The 22,143-nt window shown below is 44.5% G+C and overlaps 1 protein-coding gene across 3 annotated transcripts in view; it reads left to right on the top strand.

Moving 5' to 3' along the window:
* lrrtm4l1 (leucine rich repeat transmembrane neuronal 4 like 1) overlaps nt 1-19,503 on the top strand; it is a 57,994-nt gene extending 38,491 nt beyond the window's left edge. For 2 of the 3 annotated variants that reach the window (XM_060038893.1, XM_060038894.1), the window contains exon 3: nt 17,498-19,503. In XM_060038893.1, the coding sequence (XP_059894876.1) occupies nt 17,498-17,566 (69 nt within the window). In that variant the 3' untranslated portion in view covers nt 17,567-19,503. Of the gene's footprint in view, nt 1-12,978; nt 13,090-17,497 lie in introns of all 3 variants that reach the window. The other variant, XM_060038892.1, reaches the window with a different exon arrangement.
* The last annotated feature ends 2,640 nt before the right edge of the window (nt 19,504-22,143 follow it).

Below are 22,143 nucleotides of genomic sequence, written 5' to 3'. Positions count from 1 at the left end.
CACAGCTTAAAGGTTGGGTATGGAATTCTCTATTTTGTCAATTTTTGCAAAGTTACTTGAAATCCTTATCATAACCCACTTACAGCCACTGAGTTAGAAGGACTGACATGAAAATTAAACAAGTCAATCATCTGTGGAACGGGCAGGGCTCAAAAACTCCAGCCAATGATTTCCAGAACCACCGAGTGGCATTGGACAGTAAGTACGTCAATCAAGCGGTCGTACTGCACTCCCCCTTCCCCTCCCCCGCTCCCCGCGCGTGACCCCTTCGTGCACGTACTCAAAGCTCGTAACCCAGAGCAAGCTTCTGTTTGTTGTTATCCTGCGGTATCTACTGGAGGTAGCTAACTAGCTAATGGCTTGCTCTCGGGCATCTGTGTTCGCGCTCGTGCATGATTGCGCGTCCATGTACTTGGAATGGGTGGAGTCAGAGTCAGCATTGAAGGAGAGGGGGTAGAACCATTTGAGTTGTGTGTTATCAAAATCTGCTGGCGTTTCGCAAATCCCATACCCAACCTTTAAACATGTTAGGAGCTCCAGCAAACATTGTAAGGGGCGCCAACTATATATGTTGATTTTTTAATTATATTGATACCAAAATCGTAAGCGTGCCATTTTAAAATCACACTTGAGATGTACACAAACGTTCTGGTTAATTAAATAAATCCAATCCAACAGTCTAAAAACAACATCCAACATTGCTGGGTGAATTTGGCAAGTAAGCCCTCTGACTGGAAAATATAATTACAGAAATCCCTCAATACTTAGCTAAAGAACGTTAAACTTAATCCTATGAAGCTTGTATTTTCATAACAAACTCATTCTGAGCTCCCAATGTAATTCTGCATGCTTAATATATTCACCAATAATCCTTCCCATCAAAGTGGTTCTTTCCCCCGGGAACACCCTTACATATGCTCAATGGTAGCGCCATCCGTTGCTTGCAGTTAGGAATAATTAGAAAGTTCCCTGCTGTCACAAATAGAGTTTAGGTTTACTTTGTACAGGTCTCATTGAATGCACTGATTAATGCACCAACCAAGAAATGCATATAAAGCTACATTATCCTAACAAGGAACATAGTGAACTAACTAGCCAATGCACAGAGAAGGGGAAATTGGTCTGTCATAAACATAAAAGAAAGTTCACCAGAACAATAATTTGGACTCACACAAATTCCCCAAATTATATTCCAAATTTGCACAGATTACATCCGAGATGGGACTGAATTGTACCTTATATGCGTGTCTCATGGACAGATCAACACAGACTACCGCTCGACTGGGTAGGGCACAAGATTGATCCATCTCCTTCAACTTGCGATGTCACAAAAAAATATTGAGAACACACACACACACACACACACACACACACACACACACACACACACACACACACACACACACACACACACACACACACACACACACACTAAGTCCCAGGACCAGGGGGGGATGCTGTAAGCTTGTATTAAGCGCCTGGACATAATCACCTCATTAAGCCATTAGCCAGCCTTACCCAGAGAGTGCTAAGAGGGAGATGGGAGCCACACACACCAGCCAAGGCCTGTGATTTAGTAAAGTAACAACAGCTCCCCTCCCCTCCCATTTCCTCCCAACGTACTTCGCTCCCAGACGACCATTATGCAAATCACACAATCATGTCCAATTTGGGAACCTCTTCACACCCTGCCTTTTTATTCAACTTCTTTTTTTTGCGTTTTTATCCCCCTTTCCCTTTCATGGGCGTCGAGGCAGGCCGTGTTAAGTAATAATTAAAGGCCAGCTCTCTGTAAGTGCGATGAAAGCAGAGCGTTGCTGTTTGGCGCGGCCAGCTGGGGATTTGATTCTAGCTTCCGAGGGAGGGGCAGGCTCACACCTCTTCTACAGGAAGCGGGGAGGGGGACTTTAGCAATAAAATAAGGTAATGGTTGGTTACTGGGTCGATTGGTTACAGCCAGGAGAGGCTCTGGTGTCTCCTCTCTGTTCACACATCCGGCTTGTTATTAGAATAGGGTGACTGACAAGCTTGAAATTAAAAAGCCCTGCGTATTTGTACAGGAAGGTGGCCTTTCATAATGATGGGACCATATCCAACACGGGCCGAAATTTAGCTTTGAATCAATTTACCTTTGACGTTTGACTGGCTGAGCTTTATCAGTCTCTGTGCGGTGGTGTGATATTACAGTTGGTGTCAATGTGTTTTGAGTCAGGGAGGGGTTATCACCGGCTAGTGATTTTCCATTCTGTCCGTGAGAGTGTTTTACACCTCTTCACGAGGCGTCTGCTGCACTAATGTGAAAGGCACTTCTCCGGCCCGGAGAAGGAGAAGCACTGGAAACGCCCGGGCTCCATTATGCTGCTTAGCGCTCTGTGTTTAAGAGGCGATGGAGTCTCATGAGAGGAGATAGAGTACTTCAAAATTACAAGGTTTACGCTCCTACTGCACTTGTTTTTCATTTAAATTTGAGCCTGCCGGTTGAACACGGGTGAAACCATTAGAGGACTCTGCAGTAATTGAGCTTTTCGCACTGAGTGGATTTTTGCATTCAGTCGAGATTAAAAGTGACATTTATCGGGCGTAAGTAAAATCCTTCGGTTTGTTAAATAATTATTAAAAAATATTAGGGCATTTGGTTTGGAATGGATTAGAGTTTGATGAATGATACATTTAATTATGATGAATGGAATTCAGATTTGTAAACAGCTTTTCAAAGTAACTGATATTAGAAACAACACTTTTTATATCCATCGGCTTCATTTGTTCACGACCGATCCTCAGTTCCTGCAGTAAAAGTGAAACAGTTTTTCAACAGAGAAGCTTGATTTTCTGTCAAAACAGGTCACCCCCAGCCCCATTAGCAGACCTGTCTCCATTCTTGCCAAGACATGAAGTACATTTAATTACCTGCGACGCGGGCGGGAATGATGGCAGGTGTTTTGAAAGGCTTGTGATTAGATGAGGAAGAGGCAGTGTAACTCTCTAGATGGAGTGAGTTAGAATATATTGTGTGTTTCCCAGGTTACACAGCATACCACTTTAGTTAATTTGTTTTGCCCTCTATGATTTTTATGAACGTCCGCATCCAAAATAGACCAGAGTGGAGTCCCATTTGAAAACAGAGCAATGGTACATTCACAATCTTTCTCCGTTGCCTCTTGAAAACAATATCGAGTGTTTGTTTATTTTGGACCACAGAGATTAGGATTAGGGAGTATATACTTTGGGTTTAACGAAAAAAACTCATCCTGGCAGTGGCCTTTGTGTACGTGAGGGAGACAGAAAACAGAGGACATGATGAGGTCCAACCAAACACTTCCATCATTTCAGATCACGGGTTTATTAGAACAGCACGGATAACATTTGCCACAACAACAATATAAAATTATTAGTTTGGCTTCTCCGAATGCGTAGAATATAGCTGCAAAGATTTTGGACAGCCAATACATGGTTCTTGCACCATTTTTAAAGTCAAATTTAAGACTTTTTAAGACTTTTTAAGACCAACACATACATAAATTAAGACCCAAAAAATGTCAGAAAAATTATTTGATAGAAAAGGTGTGTATAATTGAGTCACTTATACACCTCAACCGTAGCCGTAGTACTAGCAGTAGTAGTACTCTTGCAAAGTTATCTCGGAAGCGCGCGGACACGACGATACGCGAACACATTAACCCACCCGTGTCACCCATAGTCACCCATGACCGTCGCTTAGCAACCGGACACGCTGGGGTTGATATGTTACCGGACTACTGTAACTACTACGGAGTGATAACAAAGACATGAATCGGGCAATAAATCCACCGTCCTTGACAGCGGTCAAGTTTGGAGTGCGGAGTGGACCAAATGCGAACTACTGCAGCTTTCCTAAGTTAAACCCCAAACTAATCGGAATAAGTGTATGCATGTCGATTATAGCAGACTACACCACCTCTTCTGTAGCCGAATAGAATTATATTACGAACAGATAATTGTATTCCGATTGAGGCGTATTATATGATCCTTTTCTATTCCGATTGAGCTGTTCTTCCACAACTATGCGGATAAGATGTGTCCATGTAAACACGGCTGACAGTGATCTCACACACACACACACACACACACACACACACACACACACACACACACACACACACACACACACACACACACACACACACACACACACACACACACACACACACACACACACACACACACGAATATCAAAAAATAAATCAAAATTCAAACAAATATTAGGCAGCCCTTAATATTCGAACCTGTTATGGCAGGCCAAGAGGGAGAGCGAGAACCCGACGCAGTCTACTCATAATATTGTAATGACCACGGAAGAGGCATTGAATGAAGTATTGATTAGACAGCGATTTATTAGATACCTAATAAACCGTCGGAACACGCAGGACCGGTAACCATAGCAACGCCGGTAAACAAACCCTGCGAAGCCCAATCCAGGTCTTACTGAAGGAATTTAATGGTCATAATATTATTAATAAATATTCAAAAATTAATATTAATAAACAAACAAACTTCGAATATGATTTTTGGGAAAAAGTCTGTCACACAATTCAATTAATTTACTGTTTGGAATACTTACATTAAAATGATCCAGCATGAACTGTGATCCATAGTACCGCGATAAGACATGGCTGTCGGTGTCGTCCGTGGGCCAGTACCTCACATGGATATCCATCTGTTTGCTTTTAGTGGTTTTGTTCACTCATCGAACATGAGGACGTACTGTTTATCGTTTACGCTGCGTGACAGCTCTCTTTTTATGAAAGATGCGATCCCGTATTTGGCTAGATAGGCCGTTTTGTTTTCACCGCGGTGAACGACTTCGCAAACTCAGAATCTGGGAACATAGCAGCCAAGACGTTACTAATGTCCTCGTTCGATTTGAAGGAATTATGTCTGCTCACCGTGTGGAGAACCCACAATACCTCCGCCTTCTGGGTTTCTGGTGGCGACACAAAGCCGGTTAACGCCGTCTGATGTGAAGTACTAGCCACGGATGCTGAACTTTTCAGTCCACTTCTTTCAAATAATACGGGCATCGCTGTAGTCCCGCTAGCTGCCACGGAGTATCGGATATATTTCTGCGACCTCATGTGGGACTCAAGAGCTTTTGCTCCCATGGTCCCTAGTATGAATGCCTTTCGGGATAAACAACACCTTGCCTCGTAGTCACCTGCCTTCTCCAACCACCCCTGAAACGTATCTTCCTCAAACCATTTCTCATTGAATTTGCACTGTCCCATCCTGAAAGTAGCGCAAGTTGGCCTAATGATGTCAACCGTCACTAGCTAAAAGTAGCGCCAGCAAGTTAGCCTACAGACGCAGCTGCAGGCTGCAGATAAAACCTGATGTCAACGTTAACGTAACGTAAAACTCCTGAAAATGCTGTAATTAAAAGACGCACTAGGTGATTTGTTGTGCGCGACAATTTTCCCAGTCTTAAAAAACCCTCTGCAAAATGTAATACCTAGAGCAAATTTACAGTAAATTTAAGACAATTTATGGCCTTAATTTTACACAAAAAAAATTAAGACTTTTTAAGGACCCGCGGGAACCATGCAATAGGACATTTCTACCGTATTCTGGTAGTGAACACCTGCAAGGTGATAACTACTGTCCCTGTTGGCGAATCAGATTAATTGATTACACGCCCATGCTACCAGTTGCATGATCGACAAGGAAAACAATTAATTGTGAAATGTGTATGCTTGTGTGTGTTTGCCACATGTGGTGTGGAGGAGGTATGTGTTTGTGTGTAGGTGATATGTGCTGTGGAGGGGGTTGTGTGTGTGTGTGTGTGTGTGTGTGTGTGTGTGTGTGTGTGTGTGTGTGTGTGTGTGTGTGTGTGTGTGTGTGTGTGTGTGATGCAAAGGGGTTGTTTGTGTGTCTGTCTGTGGGGTTGTGTGTTTGTGTGTGTGTGTGTCTCTGGTCTCCTAAACCCTCAGTTGTTCCCCCTGGATAATTCCCCCCCCCCCCCACCCACTAGTCTGTTCCACTTGACGCTCCTCCAAACCGTTTAGAGAAAACCCTTTCGCTGCTCCCTCTCCCCTCCCTGCACCTCATCACAGTCCGATATGAGCTGCCGTGCCTGCACACGTATATAGACACACACACACATTTTCTAGGCACATACACACACAAAATGCAAGCACAGCATGCACACACAGGCGCACACACACACACACACACACACACATACATACACAGACGGGCATACACATGCATGCACATTTACTGTCTGAACACACATTGATATTCAGGCTTGCAATCTCTCATGCACAGAAAAACATAAATGCATGCACGCAATATTGCACACACATGCACGAATGCGTGCAGCCGTGCACAGTACACACACACACACAAGCATGAAGTCCTGCTCGCAAAAACAGATGAAGGCACACAAATGCAGAGGCACAAATACGCACTGGCAGACTGCAGTATATCTCACTACCATTACATATTGTTCAGTGATTGGGCAACTGTTAATAGTTTTTCAGAAAAGCCAATTAATTCTGGGGAACGATGCGCAAAGGGAGCAGCACTTCCCGGCTGTATATCATGACATGGCTGGAGTGATGAAATGTTTCTGGGGAGCGTGACTCCCTGTTGCTTCATAGCCCCTCAGTGATAAACGGTCATGTCTTCTTTCATTCAACTGCATTCAAATTTCAATTTCATGGCTTTTTGTTCAAGTATTCAAATGTCAAGAATGTAAAAATAATGGCAATCCGCAATATGAAACAAAACTTGTGATTTTTTTAATCCAAAGCCAGCAATGAATTTTAGTTGTGATTGGGGATCAAGTAGTGGGGAACGGGGACAAAGGAGATTTAAAGTAGCAGAACCTTTAGGCTGGGAGTCAAACACCCCAAATCGCCAGCCCAATCAGCAGCAGAACCAGCACCCCAACTACCACTACCACTACCAATGCCCATGCAGAGGGAGAGATTTAGCGCACCAAAGCTCATTCATTCACAAGGTGTGCTTTAACTCCAGTTAGCGGCTGAAATTGCAGCCTCATAATGGACTCCCGGCTGTGATGTCATGCTGGAGTTATTCTGATTATGTTGGAGCGGTTATGAACGTGAGGTCATCCTCAAATTAGATCTCCACCACACACACGCAAGAATATACACACACACACACACAATCACACACATACAAGCACACACAGACAAACACACACACACACACATACACACACAGTCAATGAGCATTCATGAGGTATATTTTTTTGTGTTTAACTGGAGATCACAGCAGTAGGCCAAGAAGAAAGATTCGAGAGCAGATTTGGTAAACATTGCATGTGTGTGTGTGTCTGTGTGTGTGACCCCCCTCAGCTTATGTTTTTGTGCTGCATTATGGACAAATGCTGTACCATGGTTATCATGAAGACGCTGTGGAGTTGCATCAGACTAACACCAGCGCTTTCTTCCTCTGCTGTTCCTAAACCCATGTTGTCACTTCAATTCTCCTTCCCTTCCGTCAAGTCCAAGTTGTTTTAAAATGACTTCATCACCACACTTTGACGAGAAAAGATAGTCCAGGACAAAATCAAACAATTAATTATTGCCCTTCCCCAATATATATATATATATATATATATATATATATATATATATATATATATATGTGTGTGTGTGTGTGTGTGTGTGTGTGTGTGTGTGTGTGTGTGTGTGTGTGTGTGTGTGTGTGTGTGTGTTTAATGCATGCAAGTAAGTACATAAACGTGTCCTGATCACAGATGACGTGCTCGTTTGGCTCTGCGTGTGTGTGCTGTCACCGGCGTATCCTCTTGTGGATCCTCCTTCCGCACACGACACGTATAAAATAGGTAATAAAACATAACCTCCCCTGCTTCAGTGAACTCAGTAATGGTTCACCCACGCAATCCTCCCCGTACGGATACTGTAGCTTCTGGAGCCCCCCTGCCGTCCATCACAATCCAAAAAAACGCATCCATAATTCACCCTCTTATATGCTTTTATTCTGCCTCCTTTTAAACTGCAGCTCTGACGCAAAACTCCAGCCTGTCCGTTGCCATTTAGGCCCAAGCTGTAGGTAACAGTTGGTTCAACTAGATTGCAGCAGGAAAGTCTAGCTGTGTCAGGGTATGTGGGGACCCTGGGGTTCAATCCCTGATGTCTGCGGTCTAATGATCTTATGATCTCTAGAGGTCACAAGTGGGAGTGTCCAAACAGATGTATGATAAATAGATCAAACTACTGGCCTGCCCAGTGGACTGTTCTAACTGGTAGGCTGAGCTACACATCATCGTCCCACTTATGATGTCACCAGGGGGTGGATTTTGACATTCTTGTAAGGGCTAAACAACATCAAACTATAAATTAGGTACCCTTTAATGCAGATGAATTCCATGCAAGTCACTTTAGATAAAAGCTTCTGTTCAAGGGATAAATAGTAAAAATAACAGCACATTCGTCATTCTGATGTAAAAATCCGACCTACACCTTTCCATCAATTCATTTTTTTGTACCGACAAGAATTGAGGGAGAGAGAATTTGTGAGGTCGTAAAGCAGACACGATTCTTTTATATCGGCGAAAAAGCACATGGAGCCTGGCATGGCTGTGTAGAAAGCAATATGTTTTATTAAACCTTGAGGCTTTTTTTCCTCCTCGCTCAATACGTCTTCTTTTAGCTGTTGGTCGGCAGCACGTTTTATCTCAGCAGGGAACGGGCCAAACGAGATCGGAAATAATGTGGTGGGAAACGTCCAACAGAGAAAAGGCACAGAATTAGGGGTGAGAAGCCGCGACTACAGGACCTTGCTGATGATCGATGTGAAATGTGCAATTAGACCCACAGTGAGAAGGAAATCAACTGCACTTCCAAAATGTCTGCTTCCAATTTGCGCACGGAGAAAACAAGTAAAAAATAAATATAATTTGACTCACAATGATTGAAGATTTAAGAGTTTGAAAAGTTCCTGAACTCGTCACTGTTGTGTGCTTTTAGTTCAAAGTGTTAGTGACGCTTGCTATGCTAGCAGCGGGGGGTTTAGCTAGTTATATTCGAGAGCGGGTATCATTTCTGAGGTATTCTGAGGGAATGTATTCCACCATGGTTTAGATTTGTTGTTGTTTGTTGAAACGAGGAAGCACTAAATAAAACTTTTTATTTTGAACGATGCTTTGAATGACCTTTTGGATCTGACAAGCGTCTCTGACTGTGATTGGTCGGTACTTAAATCCGGGGGTGGCAGGATCCAGTGGTGTTAGGGTGTCCCAGCAGGAGGGTTCTGAGTTTGAACCAACCAGATAGATGTCATACAATCTGGAATTCAGGTGTCTGGGATGAAATCAGCTAAAAAAAGCAATACTACAAGTTACCAGTTAACTGTTTTGTACATGCTGCCTTGGGCTCGAGTTACACATCTATTAGAAAACGACTTTCTGTACTTCTCAGGAGTGCAGTCAATTATTACATTTCATGGATCTGATACGTTCTCGGCTCAAGAGAAAAACCCATGAGAAACATTGTCTGGCCATTTTCCCTGAACCTGCACTATTTTCCTTCCTGTGATATTCCTTCAAAATGTCTGAGAAGACTCTGGGCCGTATTTTGTCTGCACTTGAATTGTCCAAAGGGAGGCCTTCATAGGAGTTAGTGCATTATAATGGTGCCCGGCAGGCACACTGTTTATTGTAAGCAGAGAGTGACAAGGCGGGGCCACTTAACAAAAGCCCCCCCCGATCAGAGGGCGGAGGAAGAGAAAGGCTGCCTGAGGTGGGCTCCCTGCCATGGCTGACCCTCCTCTCTACCGCTCACCAAGGTTTAGATTTGGGCGCTTTCAAAAACAGAACAAAGTCTTACCGTTACTCAAATCTTTCTTCTATCTCAAAACGTCATAAGCATCACTTTGTCAAAAGAAGAAACTGGTATTGCCGCTTTGTAAGCTATCCTTGAATAACTTTTCTGTACATGAAATGTCCTCCATCGAAGGTGAGCTGAAGGTAGTGCTTCATCTACATTAGGCCTTGGTGAGCAGCTGACAGAGTTAACCTTTACAAAGAGTTTGGAATAGGACATTAAAGCATGCGCAGACACACACACACACACACACACACACACACCGTAATAGAGCATGTGAATATGTGAGAATGTCGAATATGTTTCAGGCATTAGGATTAACATTAGTTAAGGAAGAAAGAAAGAACCAATGAACGTACAGAAATAACCAATGAGAGAAGGACAGAACCATCAAAGTGAACCACTTACAGAAGGACGGAGAAAGGTAGACCATACAATGCAACCGAGGAAGAAAGTACAGAAAAGGACTGAACACGGGGGCTTCCCTAATGTGGTCGTCCATCACCGGCATAAATAAAGATCTTCATAAATCATAACATGCATACACACACACGCACACGCACACACGCACACGCACACACACACACGCGCACACACACACACACACACATGTACACACACACTCCAAGATTTCCCAAGGGACGACCCCCCAGCTCCACCTTGACATCAGGGATTCAGGTTATATTTTCTGCTTGTGAGCACCCCCCCCCCCCCCCCCCCCCCCCAGCACACACAAACACACACACACACCACCTGCAGCTATTTACATCAACTGCACAAAGATAGTCTGAACGGGTCTGTTAGCTGCGCTATGCTACGTGTGTCAGCTGTGCTGGATATGCAAGGGTCCTTAACTCACTGTTGTATAAAGGCAAACTGTAGGTAGGCCTGCACGATAGATTGCATTATGTGAATTACCATAGTGTTTATGGTTTTTACCGCCCCCGTTTTGGAGATGTGAATTGTAAGACGGTTGCCAGAGGCCCAAATGTCGCACAAATACAAGCAGGCGTACGCGTAGATGACAGGTTTGGTGTTATTGAGGCCATGCATTTACAATAGATTAACACCAGCGCATTGCTATTGTCAAAGCATCACTCAAACAATTATTCCTAATCTGTTAAATATATATTTGTGTCAAAGACTTCACAAAACAACCAAGTTTCCCTATCAGCCAATAGTATTCTTCCGCCGTTGCTTTGCCGTGGTATCATTGCCTTCTACCGAACACTAGTTTCAGAGTGTATGCATCCCCGCGTCAATAAACGAACACGTCGAACAATACAGTGTCACATGTGCTTCAAGAATAACGTTTTATAACGTTCTTTGTTTTAAAGAAAACCAAGGAAACGTACAAAGCTGTCTGAGTTCAGAAAAGGGTAGAACCAGCAGGTACGAGGGCTGATAGTTGCCTAGTAGAAAACTATGCGAGAACTTCGAGGTGTTTCTCTTACCGTAGTCACACTTTTCTGTTGTCAAGGTTGGAATCGTTGGTGACTTTCAACATCAGGCAGCAGTATATGTTCAGCGAGATACATAAAGTAATCAAATACAAAGAAAAAGCAACAGTTTCTCAGGTCAGAATAATACACTCATGTTTATTATTTGAGAGGTTTCCTCCTTCCTCATTTGCTTTAAAAAAATTGCATGAATATTATCGGTGTAGAAAGAATACTGCGAAATAACTGAAACTGTCCTTTCTTCTGTGTCATTAACTAATGGCATAACATTTCAGGAGTGACTTATGTTTTGCTCAAAGATAGATGTGACCTCTGTGGAAATTACATGAAAGCAGCAACAAGACGTAAAGAAGAGAAGTAAAAAGAACGATTTGTTGCATCATGCGATTAACTCTGATGAAAATCCTAGTGTTAAAACTAATGTTGTGCTGTTTAATAACAAGATTTTAACATCATGGTCTCTGGACAGATAATTAGTCACAACCCTCTTTATTTCAAAGAACACGTTTTTGCCTCCAAATTCCAGACTCCAACTGCGATTTTTATATCAATCCAAAACACAAACCTCTCCATAGAGATTGAGGGCTGATGAAACAAAAATTATTGAAAGGAAGGTGCTCTTGCATGTGCGAGCGTAAGTGTGTGTGTGCAGAGAGTTTGTGTGTGTGTGCAGAGAGTGTGTTTGCAGATCATGTGGGTGTATGGGCAGAGTGTGTGCGTTTGTATTTGCAAAGAGCACTTGTGTGTATGTGTGTATTGCAGAGCAGCATCATCTGTGTTGCTAAGCAGAGTTATCAGACTGCACCAACACACACACACCCACACACACACTTTCACATGTATCAAAATAATGATAATAACAATCTATATACCTCCATCTCCTTCTACAAATGGCTCAGGCCGTTATTTTGTACTGGTACAAATATCTACCTTATTTTAATAATTTAAATGTTGTTGCGTTTAATTTGACAACGTCTGTCAAAATGGCTTTCTAATCACACACATTCATGTACTTATGTACATAAGGTCGCACACACTAACAAACAACATCACCCTGTTACACACAGTCGCAAAAAACAAGAAGCAAAACCAATGTGGGTGTGTGTAATACACACAAACATATAACAACACACACAAACACACACACAGCAAGCCTCACATGTGTGTTAGTGTAACAAAACGGTCTGAACCCAAACAGATGAGCCCAGCGTTCCATCTCCCCTCCTCCTCCTCCTCCACTCTGCACACACGTTGATCAGCGCTGAAGTCAAACTCGTGACCCTGTGTGCGTGGGCGTGTGTGTGATGCGTGTGCGTGTGTGTGGGAGTGCAGTGCCAAGTGGAACCGATCTGTGAAGAGAACAGGCCCCCTCCCCGTCGCCCGCCTGACAAAGAGCAAACTAATTACATTGTGTTTGCCCGATGCTAATTAGTATCTTAATTAAAATCCCCACTGAGATTGGTTAAGAGATGGAGGCAGGAGGGGGGTGTCTGTGCAGCCTGTTGTCTCATATAAAGGCTCTCTTCATGCCCAATGTCTTTGGTTTCTCCTCTAGATGCTGGTCACCTTCATATATATACACAGTATACATTTGTTTTTGCCCTGCGCATGTATAAATGTAATTTCGTCTGACTTTCCTGGGCTCTGCTGCCTTTTCTTTCAATCAGCTACAGAGTGTCAAGCCTTCTGTACCACAGCGACGTTGTACCCCCTCATCTGCTCATCGCATAACGCTGGATCCTCGGCCACGAGATGTTGATGATTGCCGCGTGACCTCGGTGAGGGAAACCGCACATGCAGGGGGTATTTAGTTATTTGTGCATGGATAACGATCTAATATAATGAAGCGCCACGGGTCGAAGGTGTTAACGATTCAGCCCTGTGAAAGGCCAGGCCTTCGGACCGTTGCCACCGACAGCCCCGACATGGTTTTATCTCAGAGAGCAAGCGGGGGCTTAGTGATATCGCCCCTTGTTTGGTCAGCCCGCCGTCGCACAGTGACATTTTCACTCCCACTTTTTCCCCGGCGATCTTTTATGGTGTCTGATGTTTCTTGTTGAGACTGTCGAAAAGGTTTTGCCGTCGCTCATAGTCGCACCCCTCCTCACTCCGTCTGAAGGACAGACCCCCGTCGGAACGAGAAGCGTGGCGGTGCATTTGATTCGTCTCTCAGGGGCCCCGTTGGAGGAGTCCGATATTAAAGAACGCGCGGCTGCCAATCAACCAGGAGCCATCTTAAAAAAATAAAAAGATAGCTTATTTTTTTTTTTTAAGGCTGTGAATTCAAAAGACTAGGAAAACTGCTGACACTAGCACGCCGTCAGCGGCCAGGCCTGATTTTGTAAGTAGAACCTTTTAAAAAGTGAAATGTGGATTTACCCCAAGCATAGCCCAGAGTTCTTTTTGAAAGGTTAAATCAGAGGGTCTGAAGGGGAAGTTGTGGTTGTGGTGTGTGGGGGTGAAGGATAAAGAAACGTGTGTTCATAAGCTGTTTGGCTTGCCAGCACTCCTCAACCTTCCTGTCAGGAATTTCCATCAAAGCCCATCTGGACTGGAGGACGTTTCCAGACGTTAAATATGTCTTTAGCTTTTTCATTTTTTTTTCTGAACTGAAAATGGGGGGGCCATCTCTGAAGATGCGGCAACATGGACTGCAATTGATTTGAAACACTATTTCCTGCTTTTCAGAAAAGTGTGACAGAAAGGTCTGAACTCATGTTGCTCGAAGCCAATATCTGACGTTTATTTGTACTTGAACTAAGTGATTCACGCAACAGGTACAAAATGGGTTGTGCAACAGCCTTTCAGGTTCCCAATAAACTGATGCTTTATATAAGCCACATCGGCTTCATTTAGATCGGCTACATGTTATTATTGATGTTGTACAGTAAAGTAGATCTATTCAATAAAAAAAAAAAAGGCTATTTAACAATAAATAAATTACCACCTTTGAAAGGGCAAAGTGAAACAGCCTTTATATAAACTACATAGCAATATTTCAATATACCACCACTCCATTTGCCATATTACAGACTGAGGTGTATTTCCCCAGTCATTTTTCAAATAGTTGTGTTGCATGGCAAGTTTCGAGGAATCGTGTGGCTGCCTCTCTAGTTGCTGCTTGAGTTTCCAACATGTTCCGATGGAAAACCAGAAGTCCAACTCAATGTGCCCAAATAGAAGTTGGCCGTGCCTGATACAAAGTACGTGCTACTGCTGCTGAAACAGATAGTCCTCCTGACATTCTCAGTATGCATCCTTGGATCAGGAAGAGCTTAGACTGCGTAGACTTTTGTGAGGCCATTAGGGGAGGAAGGTGCGTCAATTCAGAACGAAACCCCCAAACACAGGAACAACTTTGCAGTGCTTGCAGGGACTTGTAGTTCTAGGTGTCGTGGGAGCTAGAGATGCTGGCCAATTTATTAATTGAAAACTCACATTTGGCCGAACGCCTGAATTGGCACCCGGGCCATTTGTTTGACAAATGGCTGAGGGGAATCTCGCTCAAGAAGGCCTATGAGTTAGACCGCAAGACTTTGGGGTTTGAACCCAGAACCTTTTCGGCTGGGACTAGCACAACACTAAGTAATAGACCTGTCCGCCTCTTCTGCCCATCCTTCTGTTCTGGCTCATCCATTAAAACACTGCTGCAGTCCCAGGACAGACTGCAGTGAACGGGAGGACCTGGAGGGATCTGAGGAGCTCTGGATCAATATTAAAGGGAGGCTGCTCTGCTGAGAGAGTTTGAGCTGTGGATTCTGCTGCCTCTAGAACAACATGGAGAAGAAAAAACGTTTTTATTTCAACCCCATCTGGGATTTTTGGTCTTACAGAAAAAGTTTTAAATAGCTAGCCTAGGGAGTGAAATAAAACAGAAGCTGGAAACTTTTCTTATTTGAAAAATGCTTTGAATTACTAGTGACTAGCTCGTCGTTTAGTTGATGCTGTAATCCAGAGAGGCTTGCAATGAATTCAGACACTCTCCATGGTGCTGGTAGGTGCATTGAGCTCTAGTATGCCCAGAACACGCATTGGGGATCAAACCCAAAACCGTCCGGCAGGGTGTTCGAGCACCCCGACCACGACTCCACTCCCTAACCAACAATGTAAACAAGTATTGCATTAGTACTTTAAGATGCTACTAATCTGTATGTGTTGGACAGTAAACCAACATCATCCCACGCTTCATTTCATTACCCAAATCCCCGGTTTACCAACCCAAAGTAGCGATGTCTGATTGTCTTTCTGTTTCTGGCTACCCACGGATCCTCTATTTAACCGCATTACAATAAGTCACGCAGTCTCCTTGCTCACCAAAACCCATCCGTTGCGATTAAATTCGGGTGGCGTATTTCTCTTCCTGAAACACATGCGACGCCTGTCAACTTGGCAGGGGAACGAGACAAGGCCCCGGTGCGCAGGTGCAGATCCTTCGAGGCGACCGGGGGCCACTTTTGCATTCAACTTCCAATTGTTTCATGAACTAATATGACAGTTGAATAAATGGTGAAAGGAAGGATTTCGCTGATCAATCCGACAGGACTGCTCTGAGGCTGCTTTTCATGTTTTTAGACAACAATGGAAGTGTTCTGGCAGCGGAAGTGGAGCCCCATCTGCCGTTTGTTACCCAAACAATACAATACTCGGGAGGAGCAGGGGGAGGGAACAGCTATGTTTTAGGCTTCAGGGAATGGGGGGGGAGATAGGGGATGCAGCAGTAGGAACAGATGAATCAAGATTACGTCGCATTCCTCAATCCAACCCACGTCTTTTCAGAGCTTGTCGATTGGCCTCCCGGTGAAGGCTGTTAGTCAACTTGGATGATGAGTCAAATGATGAGCAAGACATGGATAGACAATTATTTGGGGTTAGGCCAACAAATGGGGCTAGATCAGTTTTAGTTTTTTATACTGGAGCTTTGTTGTATATTATTGCTAAAACCCTGGTCCTTCTATCTTGAAAGAGGACAATGTGACATGGTTTCTTGTAACACGGTCCAACACATTTACTAATAAAAGCGGGTAATTGGCACCGGAAACCTATAGGTGGAATAGATTTTGATTGGACTGTGGAAAAGTGACAAAACAGGCTAGCTGTGTGCTCGCTCATGGCAGCCTTGATCTGAGCCAGAGGGAAAAACATGCTGGGATGTCAGCCGTTGAAATGCTAGCCCTGTGCAGACAAGTTGTCGCATCCACAAAAAGGAAGGCTGAGCTGTGGCCAGATTAATTGGGTCTGAATGTAGAACATATTTTCATAATTGAACCATCTTCAGACGTATTTATGGTGCATGATATTAATATTTCTGGAAATTTGCTATGCATTTTTCAAATTTCAGGTTTAAATGTATTCAGAAACATATCCATTACGAATAATAATGTATATTTTTTACTATTGTTAATAATACTCATAATTTCCATCATTATTATGTATTTTTATTTGTGTACTCTCAACACGTTCAGAGATGAATGAGGCTTCTTGACAGGAGCTTTATATTATTTCTCCGGCTTTCTACCATAAATGTGACGGTTAAGATAACATCACTGCTGACTACTGTCATCGCTCAACATAATTACCACCGCCGGCAAATTATGCCATTCTTGTAAATTAAGAATTCTTGCAAACTATTTCAATCCCATGTTGATTGAATGGCATTTGGAATAAAGCATCCTAACCTGTTTATCGATAGGTGGCCTAAGTGTTTGGTTTTTAATTTCCCTTGTCGCCAACACCCTTGATCCTAAACTCATAAAGCCTTCTAAGGGATAAGGCTGCTCTGCATGTTCAAATGTTCTGCTTCGTTTGCTTTGTGCATGTTGTCACGTCCCATACTGATCTGTGATTGGATCGCACCCCCTTTTTTACCACCGGATGTGTGAGATTGACAAGACATCCCGAGAGCCCTTTCATAATCGACCCGTTACTGAAATCACAACTGGGATCAGATAAAGGACAGACAGATATTTCAGCCTAATAATTTGAATATACCTCTCAAATACGTCACATTCGTGACGTGTTGTCACAAATGGATAGACTTTGAAATGGCTTGTAACGGCTACAAAACATGACACATCTGGGTGGAATCTGGTTCGTTTAGCGTTTTCCTAGTGTAACTCCACCCAGCCATACTGGACCATCTGAACTCTGCTCATACTGTCACCTTCTCCCCCCTCTCCGCTCTTGCAGAACGAGTACACCTGCCCACGCCCGCTGCCTGGCTCATGGATGGGAGATGTGCCTTCCCTGATCCACTAACCAGACGAGGAACAGACGTTCCTGATGGGACAGGGCGGGGAGGACCGGGCGACACACGGGCAGCGCACCAGGATTCCCTGGATCCACCATCTGCCCCTTTTTCACAGGAACACAAAACCAGAAGGACACACTTGTGTGAATAACTGCGCACCTCTAAGGATAAGCCAGCGACCATAAGGACCGTTAAAAAATAAACAAAAAAGGGTTTCTCGTCTCACATTTTCGCCCAAGTTCTGTGGATCTCTGATGTTGTTTCCCAAGTGTCGGTCGTTATCGCAAAACACACCGCCTCCGTGACGAAGTAATGGCAGAAACCAATAGAAAATAAGGTAGACTAGAATAGCGCAAGACCAGGGGGTTCTGGGTGCAATCGACGAACACTCTGTCGCACACACTTCGGGCTAAGGACGAAGGTGACATCTGTGTTTTGTTTGTCATAAACCGGTAGCTCGGGTGGCTTTGTTTAACCGCAAACGTTAACGAGGCCGTAATTGGCGCCAATGAATCACGGATGAGTACGTGGCTCCAATAAAGTCGAGCGCAATTAAGAAAAAAACAGAGTTGACACATTTTAATTCCCCGGGAGGAGTTATCCTATCCCTCCCTCTCCCACCTCATCTATTTTGTAACGGAGGAGGACACATCGAAGGGCACAGAGGCGGTTAACGTCACCCTGTGTAACTTCCGAGGAGCTACGTTTTTTCCCGAAGGGATTGAGTTCATAAGCTGGAGGATCAGCGAGGTCTGAGAAACAATTGTCTGAAGATCACAAAGACAATGCACCGGAAGGAGGACGCATATTCTGTTGTTACGTCAAACATCTACTACCTATCTTGAGTTGGAACGGGGGAAACGGACATGATTTAAAATGATTGGGGGAGGGCGGGGGAGAGGGAGGGCGGTTCGGGTTTCTTCATGAATTGTAATTCTTTGGGGAAATTATAAAGTTGTTAATATCTTAGTATGTTATGACCATGTTTTACCATTGCCAAAAGTGAATACAAAGAAAGACTGTGCAGGCCCTGGCTGTCGCAGCTGCTCTCTGATGCAACCGATCCGTGGAGCATGATTCGAGGCGTCACCATTCTCACCACATTGAGACACTTTCGTAACAAAAAAAGAAAAATAATGCGTTGGGGATCAATGGATCCCCCCAGCGTCTCTTGTGGGTCAGACACGGGGATGTTGTTAAGTGAAACTTCATGTGTTTGTGTATATTGTGTGTAAACAGGGTCTGGGCGATGAAAAGGGGACGATAACCGGGAACAGATTTTTATCGGTGAGAATGGGGCAAGGGGCCGCTCAGATCTTCTTAACTTATGTTTTATACATGTTTTGGACTCTGACGTCATTCCATCTGTGTGCGTGCGTCCCTGCTGTAGCAACAGGTGTTGATTGGCCATTACAAGCCATTTGAAAATCGACCCATTTGTGACATCGAAAGTGAGGGGATTGTCTGCAGCGAGAGGTATGATGGACGGATAGATAAACCTTCCAACCTACCCAGTGGACTGTATCAACTGGTAGGGTAATCGAGGGGTATCTCCATCATGCATCTGGGTGGACACTCCCAAGTTGTGATTTCAAGATTGGGTTGATTTTATGGCTCGTTAGTTCACACCTGGTGGTAAAACAGGGGTCCGATAAACAGGGAAACTGATTCTCTCCATGGACTGGTGTGTTTTGTCATCCAATTTCTTATTATCGAATTTTGAATTATTTCTCTCATCCTCCATCACTGCTATTGGATTTCTACAATGAACAAGGGTAATTTTCTATTGTAAATCTCTTGCCTTTTCTCCCCTTAAAACAAATTGGTGTTTAATAATCATCCGTATCATTTGGTCACTTTAAATGGTCTGTTTTATAACGCAAATAATGACTTTATTGGTGAGCAATATGAAAGAAATCAATCAAATTAAAAAGTATTCCATCTATCACTTCTCCGGCCTCTCTCTCTCTCTCTCTCTCTCTCCCTCTTCTGCTGCCCGCCCACTGACAGGACCTGAAGCATCAGCGTCCCGGCGCTCTGGTGTCAATCCTCACACTAGGGGGTTGGGGCTCTGGGTGACAGCCCGCTGCCATCGCCGCTAATTTAATAAGCGTGAACACTCCTCGCTACTGCGCTGGCGCCGTCAAAGTCTGTGTTATTCCCCACAGATCGCCCGTGACCAAGCTGTCACATCAACATTAGCCTCATTAGCTCGGAGCCCATCGATCTCTTCCACTCCGTTTCCCGTCCACCTCCACCTCCTTCGCCGCGAGGCCCCCCCTGAAGCGTTCTTCCTGCGTGTGAAAGCCCTCACACATCCAGGCAGTCAGGGGGCCGGCCTGGGGGCCACACGCCGCGCGCTCCCGACGCATCGAGCTGTCGGCTGAGGCACAGGTCCAGATGGCCCGGGATACCCCCCGCGGTGCACTGCTCACATCACCTCTCCTCCAACCCGCTCCCTCCATGCATCCGTCCGTCTCCTCTCTCCCGTGTTCCTCTTGCCTTTGAACGCATCCCTGACATCCCTCCGCCCACTCCTGCCAACACGGGGTCCTGGTTGGTTTGATGTCGACATCATTCGCTCCATTACTTCCCCTGTCCCTGCGCGGCAGCCCTGTGAACATATCTGGGCGTTCTCAGAGGGGCCCCAACCCGCCAGTGCTTTAACCACATAGCAACCATTATGCCCTGTTGCATAACGCCGGTTTCATTTCAGATCCCTGCGGTTCGCGACGCTACGTGTCTCTTGCACCCTCTTTTCAGCCATCGCTGTCCGGTTCCATATCTGTGAATCCCGGTTCCGTTTCTTACCGTCACTTGCACTTTCACCGTGCTCCCTCGGGCTCCACTTCACACAACGCCATTGTGGTTATGGCCCATTCATGTTATGATATTATAATATATTATATTGGAGTCCCACTGGTTTTGTGGTGGTCAGCTGAAAGGAGCCAGTAGGGAAATAATTTGGGGAATACAAATATTTTTTCTATATCTGATCATTATTTTGAAAGGAGGTTGACTTGTCACTCTCAAACACACAACCTCCTCCGGGCTGTCTGCTCGGACCGCTGGAGAATGGAGCAGGATGGTATATCTCTGAACCCAGACATTGCAGCCTCCCAACCTATAACTACAGTGAAAAATGAAGTTGAATGAAAAGGATCCCGAAAGTTTAATGCTTTTTAAAGTATTTGATACGTTTGTATTTCTGATTACATACATACTAAAAGGTTTTACTGACAATCATAGGTACTAACAGGCCCTTCTTTACCAACGACAACAACAACAGTTTCCTAATCGCTTTGTGAACAGCATGGCAAGTACAGAGTCAACTGCGGTCCCTAACTGAGCTAGATGCTGTGATCTGGTATATTACACGTCTATGATCCTGCCCCCAAAACATGAGTTTTTTTAACGATTAAGACTTTCATCTTCGTCAACACTGGCGTTTCCTGCTCTCAAATGCAGCTCTTTTATCTTCAAAAGCCTTTAAGCATTTTTCTTCTCCCTCACTGATAATAGCTAGTCCGGATTTAGCTGACGGTTTCTGACAGCTCTTGACAGCGTCCCCGCATTTCTCCTCGTTAGTGAGCTTCCGATGGACGGAGCCTTTCACCGATCGCAGGCAAGACACCACGATGGCTTCCATTAAAAGGTGCCCCCCCCCCCCCTATAGGGGATAGCAGTGGGCTGGGAACAAAGACACACATTTATAATCGGTACATCGGGGATGTCAGCAATACCAAAGATAATACATTTCATCCTACAACCAGTTTAATTTAAAAACAGACATGCACGGTTCCGGAAGTACGGTTGGCCGCACAAAAGGCTGCAGGCCACCGCATACTCCTATACATACACAGGAGGCAGTGTAGTCTTTAAACACATTAATATGAAGTGAAGGTTGTCTTTGGAGGAGGCAGGAGGGCACAGAGGGAGGTGAGGAGTGGAGGAACTGAGGTGTAAAATGATTTGTTCTCATCATCTCCGCGAAGAGGCGCGTATGTCAGCAGTAATAACACAGGTCGAAACAAAGGTGTTAGTTTGTTACCAACCATCATCTTATCGGCCTCGTAGATAGAAGTAAACACACACAAAAGAGTCAGTCAGTTTCAGAGGTCATAAAAGCAAGGCAGGCACAAGTTGATAAGAAAACCACCCTGTGTTCAACAATGTTGAACAATCAATTATCAATTACGTGTACGGCCAAAGAAGGATCTGAGCTCAACGGATCCCAGACACACACTGCTGTGTTTTTAACAGAACTTCCCATAGCCCATGTTCGCCTGTCTTGATCACCATGTATGAATAAGAGAGCAGTATTAGCAGCCCCTGCTAGCTGTCACCCGGCGTCTTGTCTCGGTGTAATGGCTGCCGTTATTGCCGTGAGGGATATCTAATTGACGACAGCTGTCTTACCCCGCCAGGTGCTCGCTCCCTCCCTCTCGGCAGTGAGCATATGAGCTTAGCTTTCACAATTTGGAATCCCTCCCTTATCAGTTGCCAGGCAACGGTGCTCAATTAATTCTGCCAACTCGCGGGAGCGTACGACAAGCAAGGCCACGGTGAAATAACCGTCTTGGTG

Source organism: Gadus macrocephalus, chromosome 19 (assembly GCF_031168955.1).
Source record: "Gadus macrocephalus chromosome 19, ASM3116895v1".
In the NCBI taxonomy this organism is placed as follows: domain Eukaryota; kingdom Metazoa; phylum Chordata; class Actinopteri; order Gadiformes; family Gadidae; genus Gadus; species Gadus macrocephalus.
The sequence above is the reverse complement of the archived record's forward strand: the minus strand, read 5'-3'. Positions and strand labels throughout refer to the sequence as shown.